This window comes from Salmo salar, chromosome ssa25 (genome assembly GCF_905237065.1).
Source record: "Salmo salar chromosome ssa25, Ssal_v3.1, whole genome shotgun sequence".
In the NCBI taxonomy this organism is placed as follows: Eukaryota; Metazoa; Chordata; class Actinopteri; order Salmoniformes; family Salmonidae; genus Salmo; species Salmo salar.
This window is the reverse complement of record NC_059466.1, coordinates 26,760,968-26,775,435: the sequence shown is the minus strand read 5'-3', so window position 1 is coordinate 26,775,435 and position 14,468 is coordinate 26,760,968. Positions and strand designations below refer to the sequence as shown.

The 14,468-nt window shown below is 42.0% G+C and overlaps 1 protein-coding gene across 5 annotated transcripts in view; it reads left to right on the top strand.

The window, feature by feature from the left end:
• Positions 1-1,562: 1,562 nt before the first annotated feature.
• The window catches only part of LOC106586460 (SEC14 domain and spectrin repeat-containing protein 1), a 35,798-nt gene continuing 22,892 nt past the window's right edge, over positions 1,563-14,468 (top strand). For 2 of the 5 annotated variants that reach the window (XM_014173805.2, XM_014173801.2), the window contains exons 1-6: positions 1,563-2,509; positions 4,262-4,314; positions 4,470-4,547; positions 6,567-6,675; positions 7,443-7,533; positions 10,002-10,115. In XM_014173805.2, the coding sequence (XP_014029280.1) occupies positions 4,493-4,547; positions 6,567-6,675; positions 7,443-7,533; positions 10,002-10,115 (369 nt within the window). In that variant the 5' untranslated portion in view covers positions 1,563-2,509; positions 4,262-4,314; positions 4,470-4,492. Of the gene's footprint in view, positions 2,743-2,783; positions 3,989-4,261; positions 4,315-4,469; positions 4,548-6,566; positions 6,676-7,442; positions 7,534-10,001; positions 10,116-14,468 lie in introns of those variants that run through there. The other 3 variants (XM_014173803.2, XM_014173804.2, XM_045707374.1) reach the window with 3 other exon arrangements.

Genomic DNA, 14,468 nt, shown 5'->3' with positions numbered 1-14,468 from the left:
TAGTTTTAGGACATGTATTTCACAGTAACACCTACAGTCCACAATCTTAATTTACTATGATAGTTTTAGGACATGTATTTCACCAAAGTATTTTCTTTTCTTTCTTTAGTTCAGTGTTTCCCAAACTCGGTCCTCGGGACCCCCAGGGGTGCATGTTGTGGTTTTTGCCTTAGCACTATAGAGATTAATTCAAGCTTAATGATTAGTTGATTATTTGAATCAGCTGTGTAGTGCTACAGCAAAAAACTAAACGTGCAGCCCTTGGCATCCTGGGGACCGAGTTTGGGAAAGACTGCTTTAGGTTGTCCTGGTGGTTGGTGATTCTCACATTTCTGCCTTTTTGCAGAGTTTCACAAACTCAGTCCTGGGGCCCTACCCCTGGGTACACATTTTGGGTTTTACCCTAGCACTTCAAAGCTGATTCAAATAACCAACTCATCATCAAGCTTTTATTATTTGAATAATCTAAGGCAGGGTTTCCCAAACCCAGGGGGACCCCAGGACAGAGTTTGGGAAACCCTGCCTTAGTGGATGAAATTTTGCCCATGCCAAGCTGGTCGCACAGGTCATGATGGCCTGGCTTTTGGCTTCAAGTCCACTCCTAGAGCCAGACAATGTCCCGGATATTGTCTGCCTACTAGCTCCTCGTAGCAACCTTAGAGACAGTCCATCCATCCATCGTGGAGGAAAATAGTTTAAAGAACTTCTCCATGGGCCTCCTGAGTGGCACAGTGGTGTAAGGCACTGCATCGGAGTGCTAGCTGTGCCACTAGAGATTCTGGGTTCGAGTCCAGGCTCTGTCAGTGACCGGGAGACCCATGGGGCGGCGCACAATTGGCCCAGCGTTGTCTGGGTTAGGGGAGGGTTTGGCCGGCAGGGATGTTCTTGTCCCATCGCACACTAGCAACTCCTGTGGCGGGCCTGGCTTCTGGGTTAAGCGGGCATTGTGTCAAGAAGCAGTGCAGATTGGCTGGGTTGTGTTTCAGAGGACGCACGGCTCTCGACCTTCGCCTCTCTCGAGTCCGTACGAGAGTTGCAGCGATGGGACAAGATTGTAACAACCAATTGGATACCATGAAATTGGGTAGAAAAAAAGGTTAAAAAAATATATTAAAACAATAAAATAACTTCTCCATGCTGCTCTGTTGAAGTGGACTCAGGTAAATCCTTAAAAAAACATTACTAGTTGCATAAACACATGACATAAGTGAAATTCACAATTTCCAAGATTATCTTTTGCAAATTACTAAAACCATGCAATGTCACTTGTAATCACTTTCAGGTCTTTGTAATGCACTTCCCACGTCGCAATGACTGGGTAAAAGCTAATTTATGCTTGATCCAAAATGTGTTTGGAGGATCCATATGGAGAGTGACACAATTGTGGAGCCTCTGGTGGCATGCGGAGGCCGAATTGAGCTCCACACCGCATTGCCGTGAACCTCCCAATTTTTTTGGAACGCTGAGGGTCTGTATAGCTCAGTGTAGTTCCGCATTGACATGATTGGTTGACGGTAGGAGTGGGTGGGGATTCTGTATAAACACAAACTCACTTCCTTGACAACTTCCTTCACAACAGCTCTGTACTGCTCGGCGAAGCGCAAGAAGTATGAATGCCCCGACTTCTGCAAAGGCCATATCAACATAAATGCTACATGGCCAATGCACACATGGGATTGACCATGTGGTGCTTTTTATGCTTGTTCCGAAAATGCGGTCGGAGGCTCCATATGGAGGGTGTGACGCAATGGCGGAGCCTCCATAGGCACACAGAGGCCAAATTGAGCTCGGTAACCGCATCGCCATGCAAATTTTGCAGCGCCTTTTAAGGACCTAAAATACCAGGAGCATGAATGCCAAGCATGGGAGCTGGTGTGACTGACATAGGGCTCCGTTCAACTCCTTCACGCCCTTCCACCGGTGCCCCTGTTATAAACTCTTCACAATTGTGAATGTGGTTGTCGCTGAGTAGACTGCTACTCTGAAGATTTGTATTTTTTCTCTCAAATTAACTTTTGTTGAATTTATATAACAACTTTCCAACGTTGTTTAGCATTATCTAGTCCAAATATTGCATGATTCCACTATCTGTATCTATTTGCATGACTTTCAGTGAGTGCCTTTTATTTTGAAGGCGAACCACAAATGCCACTATTATGGCTAATCTTTGTTGTGGCTAGCTTCACATATGTCGGAGGTACGCTCTATTGCATGTATTGTCCGTTTGGGAGTTGCCTCTGTAGTAACAGTCCAGCCCACTGAAAACAAACCATCTTTTAATAACAACCCAGTATAGATATAGCGGAGTTGTAACTTTTGACGATACAATATTTTTTTCTAACGAGTTCTAAGCGTTGAAAGATGTAACAGATGTGATCGCCTACAGTCCAACAAATCAGTGGCGCTCGGTCAGATAAACTGGGATTTTTCAATAGAAACTCCTCCTACAGACTACATTGATTCAACGTCGTATAATGATACATACATAATTCGTCCTGTTTCGTCTGAGGTAAGAAGGAAATCGTCCCTTTGGCCGCAACAAACGGTATCATTTTCATACAAGGATTATATTGCGAACACGGGTTAGAGCGAGATTCAATTTCAGGAATATAGGTAATTGTGTCTGCATAGCCTACTCACTATAACAGCTTAGCATTGCTTCCAATGGTTCTGTAGTCAGTTGGGGAAAACCTCGTGCTACTGCTACAAAGTGATACGAACGCGGATTTTTATTCAGCACGGGTGAGCAAATGGGACATATATTATCCTTTTCATACATTACAATATGTATAAAGGATTTTTACAATTTCGATTCTTTTTATTAAGAGCTCTTGTGATGAGAAGGCCAGGGAGGTGGGGCTTTTGTCTCGTGCCTGCTGTGTGCCTACAATAAAAACAATTCTAATGATATGCCACCACATAATAATAATAATAATATCGAGCATATCGGAACTTGGAATTTAACCTAAATGTATGATATATAGTTATGTCTGTTGATTATTGTCAACCATACCTAGTGTTGTCTACGCTCCTACATTCCCTTTGCATACGTAGCCTATGCATCGTGGCCGTGTCATTGAAAATGTCACCAATATCAAATTACTCTACTTTTGAAGCATGTGAAAACTATTGTAGCCACATATTAGCAATGCTTTAGGAGTAGTCTAATGTTGAAATAGAAGGAATAATGTACATTTTGTCCATCACAATAAGTAGCATTGTTATTGTCATCAATTACAGCCTCCAAATAGGAATAACATTTTTTTCTTGGAGTCTGAGAATGAGTACATTTGAGTCATTTAGCAGACACTCTTATCCAGAGCTACTTACAGCTGTGAGTGCGTATATTTGAGTACTTTGTCATACTGCGTAAGACTATTCACCAGTGGCTAATTACAGTAGCCAGTTTGAACTACACATCATAAACATATTTGATCTAGAATAGCTGAAAGACACCAACTTTCCAGGAAAGAAAAGCAAACCTAACTTTTCCTACAAATATAGCTACTTAGTCATGACTCCAGGATAAGGTTATTGAATAATAGATGGTTATTATGGTTTGTATAATTGCCTGGATAACTCAGATGCACTACATGAAAGCTTGTGAGAGAGATGTACACTAAACCAGGGTATCCCAAATGGCACCCTATTCACTATGTAGTGAACTACCTTGACCAGTGCACATAGTGCTCTGGTCAAAAGTAGTGCACATTGTAGGTAATAGGGTGCAGTTTGTGACAATCTATGGTAGTATGCCAGTGGGTGGCTTATTACTGTGCAGTAGGTCAGAGTTTGCTGCATTGCAATCTACTAATGTGTTTCAAATGTTTCCCCACACTGTTTTGGCCAGCAACCATGTAAATCTATCATTCTGCTGTGTTTGGGATAAAAACAGATGCTGAGAACAGATTTGACCAAATGGATATGATGATGTACTGCAGTGGTTTATGTATCGTTCAATTCAGTTAAGACAAGACAGTCCAGATGGGTAATCCTCCCAATACCGCAAAACAAGCAATTTTATTACTGTGTTTAAGGCTAATAGAATATATTAGAACAGTTCACATGTCATTCTTCATAGCCTCACACCATAGACTAACAAAATGGTTCTTGGACATTATTTTTGTTCTGACACAGTGATAAGGTTTGTCTTGATTCCACGCTAGTGGATGATTTGTTTGTCAATATGATTGTCAACATTGAGCTAGTTGCTACTTATCTATAGTGTTGACTTGTTCTGATCTCTGTGTCCTCATTACAGAACATGGGCCCAGAAGGAAATGTTTGAAAGAGGTACCTTCCATTTCTAGAAAGGTAAAGCATCTTGGTCTTTCATTGTGTCAGTTGGCTTGTAATTGACAGGGATGACAATGCTATATGCTAATTTGTATGTGTGTATCGTGTGTGATCATCTAATGATTTGTATGTGCATCACCTGCTTTGCTATAACCTATATGTTTACTTTTCAGACTGCAGGGTGGAACTTGCCAGTATGGAGGCTACCAACATACTGCCCATTCTGAAGAAACGCCTAGCCTTCTTGTCAGGTAATAATATCCTCCAATCAGTCAAAGCTGTTTATCTTTACTGTTGACAGAGATGGCTTCTTGGAATGATCTGCACTGCATTTACATTGATAAGTTTAACATTACATTTACCAGTGATCATCTTTACATAGAAATGCCCAACAGTAGTGCCACATCTACTACTACTTTACCTTGGTCCTCATGCAACTGGCTCAAGCACTTTTTGTGCTGCTTATTGAACATTCCCAGTCAGTGAAATAAGCGTACAGCAGTGAGAGCGAGCATTATCAAGGAAGTAGAGGCAGGCAGAGTTGACTAAAAATGAACTTGAAGTTATGCATGCTCGTATAATTCCCAGGATTGTAAGGTTTTGTGTGTACCACACATCGAGCTCTCATTTTCATCAAGTTGCTTAATCATTATAGGTGTGCAAGGTAACAACCATTTGAAGTTTCTGTGTTATTGATGTGCTCCTCATCCCTCTCTAGCCTCTGAAGGGAGTGCAGTGTTAGTCCTTGGTCTAGGAGTGCAGTGTTAGTCCTTGGTCTAGGAGTGCAGTGTTAGTCCTTGGTCTAGGAGTGCAGTGTTAGTCCTTGGTCTAGGAGTGCAGTGTTAGTCCTTGGTCTAGGAGTGCAGTGTTAGTCCTTGGGTGGTCTGATAAATCCCCTCTCTATTCTTGGCTCTGGCAGGCAGTGTGTCGTGATAATAGCCTGTTGTTCTGTTCTGCCTGCTGCTGACAGAATGAGGTTTCTCATCATGTTGATGATGCTGATTTGAAGGTCACAGCACCAGGGCTGCATCAGGGAGGGACTCTGTGTTCAGATACTGTTGAAGGTCTCATTGATTTACTAGATACACAACAAAATGAATGCTTGTGGCATTAGAATAGAATAGATGTTTATTCTTGTTACACTCAAGTCTAATGAAATACTAGCTAATAGTTATTTTCACAAAGATAATTTTGGGGGATTGAGCTGCTGTACTGCATACACTCACACACATTTAGTTTGAGAGTAAATGGGTTTTTTCTTGAGCTCCAATTTCACATTTTGGCAAAATAATAGTTTAGACGATAAAATAAAGAAATGTGTCGGTGAGCATCATTTAAAGACTTTAGTTAGTTTATTGTTTTTTTCCGGACTAGTAAAACTCTCCAATAGACACAGAATCCTTTTAGGAAAATCACAACAATCAACTATGTGGTTTCCTGTGTTTAGAGTCTTACACATATAAAAGAAAGAACAAAGCAGCTACTTTTCATTCAGAGAAGTGACAGTCTGACTACCTGACTCACACTGGCTTGACAGAAGACTGACTTTGACAAATAGTCGTTTCTTTTATGTCACTGACTCCTAGTGGACACACAACTAACTTTGACGAGAATAACTGTTGCTTTTACTCCTTTAACCCTGACGTGGCACTAGGCTCTCCTTTGGTTCATCCCCCTCATCATTATACAGATGTGTTATGAGGAACAAAACGACGTAGCAGGAGCTTTTGAGTCAGAGGGTATGTCCCAGATGGCACCATATTCCCTATATAGTGCACTACTTTTGACCAAGGCCAATAGGGCTCTGGTCAAAAGTAGTGCACTACATAGAGACTAGGGCATCATTTGGGACACATCCAGAGGCAGAGCTCCCACCATCATTACCTCTGTCCGTGGCGTTTACAAGACACTACTCCTCCTTTAATAGAAGATTCTTGGCCGGCCGTACTTGGAATACTTGGTTCTGCCCGACCTTCTCCCAAGTCTGCCGTTATATGACTGTTATTTACACACAGTCCTCTTTATACACACTTTTTAGTGTGCATTCTTTGAAAATTCATTGTTAATGACTTGTACAGTGAATCAGTGTCGATGCCATAGAATTAGGAGTAAAATGGCCTTGGAACCTGTGACCATGGCAATTTGACTGGTACACTCATGGGTACACCCACTACGGTAGATACACTAGGTCTCTCTTGCAAAATAATGAGACTAATCTGTATAAATAAAGATGAATAACAGTTATTTTTCTGGTTGTTTCACATTCACAGGAGGCAAGGACAGACGCAGTGGGCTGATCCTAACCATTCCACTATGTACAGAACAGACCAGTATGGAGGAGCTCAGCTCCACGTTGGACTATCTCCTCGGCATCCCCAGGTATGAATCAATCACTGGCACACACTGTATTATCACCACTGACTTATAAATATCTATTCAAATGGGGTTTCAATTGGATAGCATGCTTTTTGGGAGCATGTTCCAGTGGGTCCTTCAAAGATTCCCCCCAAATCATGGTCCTTTATTATTTAGAGTTCAATAGATCATTGTATTCATCATGTCCAAATACCACATACACAGCAGCTTGATTTGGAAATACTTACCACTATTATTTAATTAGGCAGAGAGCATTTCTTGTTAAGGTAGTCTACTTTTATTAGCCAATGGAATGTGAGCACAGAGCCTGTCCTTTATCTGGCTGACATTCTATTATTCTCATATTGATCTGTAGGCCTCTAAAAGGGATTTTGGCTCCATTTGCCTTTGAAAAAGCACTTGCATAGCAAAAGTATTGGACGCTCATTAGACTGTGTTCTATTTGGATTGAGCTAGTTCTGCTACGTGGGTGTGTAGGAGAGAAGACCAAAAGTTAAGGAAGATCATGCTATGTTAGCTTGTGACTTCTGCATGTTGATCACACACTTTCTGATCTGTATTCATCTAGGCTTTATGGTTCTGTCTGGCTCAGTTAGTAAGAACATGGCGCTAAGGTTGTGGGTTCCCAGTGGGATGCTTGCTTCATCTACGTATCTGATGTCTTCTATTGAGCTATACTGGGATCCTTGGTTTCAAATTCATGGAACAAGAGCACACATTATTACAGGTAGACAAATAATCACCATATTTCTCTTGCCTTCTCTCTTCAGTGACAAGTGCAAAGCAAGAGGCTTCACAGTCATCGTGGACGGACGAAGGTCACAGTGGAACACCGTGAAGACTGTGGTACTGATGTTGCAGGTAGGAACTGATAAAAGAAGGGGTTCATGTTGCTGGTAGGACACAGAGAATCAGCACAGTGTTCCTTTTAGGATAAAAGCACAGTTTACCCCCACACTGCATCGAGACGAGAGGTCCATATTTCTGTGTATCAAGCGGAGAAACGCCTGTCAAAAACATGCCACCTACACCTCATTTCAATCTGCAGTCTTTATCTCCTACTGCGTTTGGAATGTATAGTGGAACATTACAGTCATATGTACAGTAGTGAGTACTAATAACATCCTCTACAGTTTGACAGCATGATGACTCATATAGGTCAGAGACATGGAGTTTATTGCAGTCAGTCACTATTGTCTCTGTTCTACTTTGCTTTATTCTCCTGACTGTTTCTATGCAGTCTGCTATAACACACGCAGGCTAGATATGAAGACCATTCCAATGCCATGCTTTGTTTTATTAGAAAAAGACTGTCGTTGCGGGTTGAGCTGAGGAGTGAGGATGTAAAAATACTTTAACATGATGTGTTCTGTTCCCAATGGCCTATTTAACAATGTTCAGTAGGTTTAACTCTTTAAAACCCATGACTCTCTATTTATAATTATCCTAGTGAATATTCATGAGTGTAATGATTAATTAGCGCAGTATAGAGGAGCCTATGTCCGAGTGAGAAGCAGATGTGGGCATGTAGTTTCCACAGGGGAACGATCTAGGTCTACCTCCACCACGTTAACACCTCTCTACCAATCAGAATGTGACAAAGAGCTGGGAGGAGAAATAAAATGGTGGTCCAACCCAGATGTTGCGTTCTGTCGGTGTCTCGTCTCTGTTGACCCTACCTGCATAATAAATAACCCTCCAAATGTCGTAAAACATTACAGTGATGAGCTATGGAGCAAAATCTGGGGCAATGTGCGTGGTCCCTAAAAAAACATTCACTAAACTAATCAAATAAATAGACATCTCAGATCAAATGCATCACCAGCAATCAAGTGAAAGTAATTAAGACAAAAAGGAATCTAAGCTGATTAGATTTTAAGAAGAGTAGGAATTAAGTAGAGTAGGAATTAAGTATCTTGACGAGGCTGCCTGATTATACCGTTTTTCCCCCTGAAGTCCAGGCTCTGTGTTGTGCTAATTAGGGCACACTAGTAAAACATTTTACACCATTGTCCCTCCCTGTTTTAATAATTTTCTTCCATTTGATGCCAAATGAACAAGACCCAGGCTCTGGCCACACTGCAGAGTGGATGGAGGTCAATGTCAGCAGACTGTGGTCTGCAGTCTGTCTGCCAGAAACCTGGGTTCAAATACTGTTTGAAATCATTTAAAATACTTTAGCTATGCTTGTTTGAGCTTGCTTGGCTTAATGAATAGTCCCAAAACTGTAAACCCTGCCCATCTTGCACTCTAAGCATGCTAGAGAAAACGCTCAAGGTTTCTGAAAGATTTAAAACTATTTGAACCCAGGTCTGTTGTACTGTCGCCTGCATTCTTCCCTGTCTGCCCTTACCTGGTTTTGTCACCGCAGATTGACTATACGGTGTAAAATGCTCTTGGTAGATATCTCCAGTCCCCTGCTATCCATAGACCTCTGCAGAAACAGGACCAGGAAAGATAAGATGACAGTACATTTCATACTATCTGTTGACACTAATCTGCCTGGCACTGTCAGGGGAAAATGCTGCTGCAAGCTACTCTTCATTTAGTGGCCTACCATGTGATGGGATGGGGAAATTCACTGCAGGATTTCATGGAAAAACTGATGTGCTAAACAGTTATTGAAAAATGGTGCAGTTTTAGAGGCCTTGCTCTTGGCCACAGAGACACAATTTGTCTGTTTTAAAGCTAGTTTCCTGCAATTATACACATTTTGTCATGGCTTATGCCCTGTTCTTCTTACCTGAGTGACTCAAACGTTATAACAAAATCCATGGGGGCCCCATGCCATGACATTTTTTACTTTTAGATTCTACCTGACTGTAGTTTTTATTTTGGTGATTGTTAGTTCTCAAAGATTATCTTATTTAAAAATAGATTGCTCCATTATCTTTTCTACATGCCTTATATCTGGTTTAAGTTTACACTGAAAATGTTTTTACCATCCCGAAAACTATTTTCAAATTTTTTTTTGGGGGGGGGGATATTTATTGATTTATTTGCAGTGGCAGCCATTGTCAAATCAAATGTTATTTGTCACATACACGTGTTTAGCAGATGTTATTGTGGGTGTAGCGAAATGCTTGTGTTTCTAGCACCAACAGTGCAGTAATATCTAACAATACACACAATCTAAAGTAAAGGAATGGAATTAAGAATATGGCGGTGCGCCACTGCTAAATGCATATAGGGAAAACACTGAATTGTTTTGGGGATGACATTTCTGTTTCTGGATTTGAATGTGTCCAGTAAGCCATTGAAAACCTATACCATTTTGCTTATTTTATTTTACTTAATTATTTTTCTTCATATTATCCCATTATTTAAAGAACGTGATTCCAGCAGAGGTGTCTCTGGTGTGTGTGGTGAAGCCTGATGAATTCTGGGACAAGAAGGTCACTCATTTCTGCTTCTGGAAGGAGAAGGACAGACTAGGCTTTGAGGTGAGTGTCTTATTCTTCTGTCTCTCTTGCTACGTCCATGTGTTTGCCTCCTCTTTCTCTCTCTCTCTCTGCATCTCTTTCGCTCTCTCTCTCTCTCCTAATAATGTTGTCCCTCTGAGCAGCAGCATCCCCAGTCATTTCCCAGAGGGACTAATTATGGCCGGAATTCAATTTACTTCCCTTCACAAACCAATGATTCCAACGTTGGTGGGTTGGGTGGCAAACAAATTGATAGAGAGGAATAGATATTTGTCGGTATTCAATTTGGCCTTGTGTTGTTAACCCCTTCAGCGATGGTGTTCTTTAGGTCTGTTTGTTCTGTATAGGTAACTCGTGTGGGTGGTGTTATTACAATGGCAAGTGATTTCTAGTGATTTTCGCTGGTTCTTTTGTGGTTGCCTGCTCCACAACAGCCCTCAAATACAGCCTATCAGTTACCAATAAACCCCCAGAGTAATTGCTGACAACATGTATAGACCAATATGCATATTTCAATCTGTAATGAAGCTCTCTGCCAAATGAGGCTGATAGATAGATGGCCAAGGTCTGTTGTGGTAGACGGCATGGCAGCGTTAGTCTATTTTAAGTGCACTATGTGGTGATTTTTAAAAGGAAGTCAGCATTGTATCAGAACATTCATGCATCCTGCTCCATTTCAACCTCCCGTATGTCTTTGGTCCTGAAGGATTTATATGAATAGAGGGGTGGGACAAACACGCATCTATTTCTCTTTTCTCACAATACTCCTCACAACAGAACAATGGTAATGGCAGTATGGTGGAAGGCGTAGGAATACGTAGTTGTAGTCTGACCTGTCTGCAGCATGGTCTCCTTCAGCGTGGACTAATACTATCATCATGTTGCTTGTCAACAGGCATGTAGATCCGGAGCAGATGCAGGCTGCAGTATACAAGTGTCTCTTAGAAGGACAGAAAGTTTACTGTCTAGTGTCTCCAGCATGTGTGTGTGTGTGTGTAAAGTGTCCTGGCACTAATTCCTGAGACTGCTCAGTGAGGTCTTTCTTGTTGATTTAGCTCCCAACAGTTGTGTAATGATCTGGGCCAGCAGTACCCTCTAGCTCTCCCTCCCTATAACTCCCCTGCTTCACCAGATGGCTCTGGTAGATGGCAGAGGTGGTCAGTTTATTGGGATTGGAAATAAAAGGGAATTGGGGGAAAATACTTGAAAATTGTGAAATTGACCTAGTTTAGTTAGATACTTTTATTCATCTAACGTTACTGTTGAGGTGTTGAGAATGAAATATCTTTGAACTTAGTGGTTGGCTGACTTGTATTGGGCTCTGGTTGTGGGCAGTAATCTGGCATGAACACCGGAGCATGTGGAAATGTAACGGGGCATGAACAGTCTCACTCAGTGCCTGCCTCCTCAATCTCAAGGAACTAGCTATTTGGTTTGTTCGACATGGACTGTGTTTCAAATCCCCTTGCAACATGTACTGTATTATTATTTAAGTCAGTAAGTCACAATTTACCCACAATACATCATGGATTTGATGTTCTCCAACAAGGCCATTCTATTTTGAGGGGACACGTTCTTCTGTTAATGGAATGATTTCACAGTGAGACAAAGCAACACTTATGGTAGAGAGCTGACTCACAGAGACACAACTGAACAATAATACCACTGTGGTTTTAAACCCTGACACAAAATGCTCTGCTTGATTTACCTTTCGGTTTCAAAGCACTTCGATTAGGATTGTGAGCTGAGATTACATCCCAGGGTCCATATTTGAAAAGCTTCCCGAGTAGGAGTGTTGATCTAGGATCCGTTTTTCCTTTTAGATCATATTGAGTCAGATTATATATACAGAACCTAGATCAGCACTCCTACTCAGAGGCACTTTGTGGATATGGGTCCAGGTACCACCTCTCCATATATTCATATACATTAAGATGTAAGTTAAGACAGAACTGATCCTAGATCAGCACCCCTACTCTATAACTGTGTGAATACATGCCCAGAGAGGGATAGATTGAGGTTGGTTTCATGTACAAACGTCTCTATCCAGATGTCATTTGATACATAGTGGGCTGTTCTGTTTTTCTTACTGCTTCTCTTCTCTTTGGGAGGTTGCCAATCTTCCATCACAATTTAACTCGAAACTTCAGGCTTCAGTTTTCTTCCTTCTTATTTGGAGTCTAATCACGATAGAAATAAATACACATGCAATCAGAAAGCCTGCGTGTATGTGATTCTCCTAACCGTGTTAGTCATATGCAGATGAAGAGAACTCCATTGATTCCACACGACAACGTGGATTGATGCGCACACACACACACACACACACACACACACTCTAGGGATTGCTTTACAACCATAAATATTTATCAATGAGTCAGTCTGTCTGCATGTGGAGAAATGTTAATAATCTGCATTAGCATCATGTTTTCACTGCAGCGTGATGATGATGATGGCGATTGTATGTGTGTTTTGCTTTGGTCTCTACGGAGATGAACAAAACATTATGATATTCTCTAACTATACAGTCCTCCAGGGTTGATGCCAAACTATACAGTCCTCCAGGGTTGATGCCAAACTATACAGTTCTCCGGGGTTGATGCCAAACTATACAGTTCTCCAGGGTTGATGCCAAACTATACAGTTCTCCAGGGTTGATGCCAAACTATACAGTTCTCCAGGGTTGATGCCAAACTATACAGTTCTCCGGGGTTGATGCCAAACTATACAGTTCTCCGGGGTTGATGCCAAACTATACAGTTCTCCAGGGTTGATGCCAAACTATACAGTTCTCCAGGGTTGATGCCAAACTATACAGTTCTCCGGGGTTGATGCCCAACTATACAGTTCTCCAGGGTTGATGCCAAACTATACAGTTGTCCAGGGTTGATGCCAAACTATACAGTTCTCCAGGGTTGATGCCCAACTATACAGTTCTCCAGGGTTGATGCCCAACTATACAGTTCTCCGGGGTTGATGCCCAACTATACAGTTCTCCAGGGTTGATGCCAAACTATACAGTTCTCCAGGGTTGATGCCAAACTATACAGTTCTCCAGGGTTGATGCCAAACTATACAGTTCTCCAGGGTTGATGCCCAACTATACAGTTCTCCAGGGTTGATGCCCAACTATACAGTTCTCCGGGGTTGATGCCCAACTATACAGTTCTCCAGGGTTGATGCCCAACTATACAGTTCTCCGGGGTTGATGCCCAACTATACAGTTCTCCGGGGTTGATGCCAAACTATACAGTTCTCCGGGGTTGATGCCAAACTATACAGTTCTCCAGGGTTGATGCCAAACTATACAGTTCTCCAGGGTTGATGCCAAACTATACAGTTCTCCAGGGTTGATGCCCAACTATACAGTTCTCCAGGGTTGATGCCCAACTATACAGTTCTCCAGGGTTGATGCCCAACTATACAGTTCTCCGGGGTTGATGCCCAACTATACAGTTCTCCAGGGTTGATGCCAAACTATACAGTTCTCCAGGGTTGATGCCAAACTATACAGTTCTCCAGGGTTGATGCCCAACTATACAGTTCTCCGGGGTTGATGCCCAACTATACAGTTCTCCAGGGTTGATGCCCAACTATACAGTTCTCCTGGGTTGATGCCCAACTATACAGTTCTCCAGGGTTGATGCCCAACTATACAGTTCTCCAGGGTTGATGCCAAACTATACAGTTCTCCAGGGTTGATGCCAAACTATACAGTTCTCCAGGGTTGATGCCCAACTATACAGTCCTCCAGGGTTGATGCCAAACTATACAGTTCTCCGGGGTTCATGGCGTTGTAGATGGAGTGTGTGTTTAGCATCTTATGGCCAACATTGAGGATGTGTGCAAGGGCCTGGCAGCCTGCCACTCAGGTTTCTGCTCTCAGATTGTGACACACACACACACACACACCAGTCAGGTCTCTGCTCTCAGCGTGTGATGCGGTTGGTCGGAGCTAGGATGTTATGTTTAGGGTCACCGTACCGGGGAGTTTAAACGGAGAGTATGTCATTATGCAAATATTGATTAAAAACAAACCATCCAGATTATCGTAGACTGCCGAGATACAGAGGGTTCACTTGTATTTGACCTGTAAGCTCTCGCTCATCTCTTTATTCATGTTGCACACGCTCTCACTTTAATGTTCTGGGTGAGGGGAGTATGAGTTACGTCTCTGTGTGTACAGGTTAGGATAAGTACCATCTGATCTTCACTGAGTAATATTCACAGCATAGACTGGTGATGAATCACAACATGGTGATAATACAAGACATCCATTTCTGACTTTACGCTCCATTAGTGTCTGAAAACAAACAACCAGGTATGGCTGCCAGATAGATCCCATACGTCTCAACAGATGACATCAGACAGGCA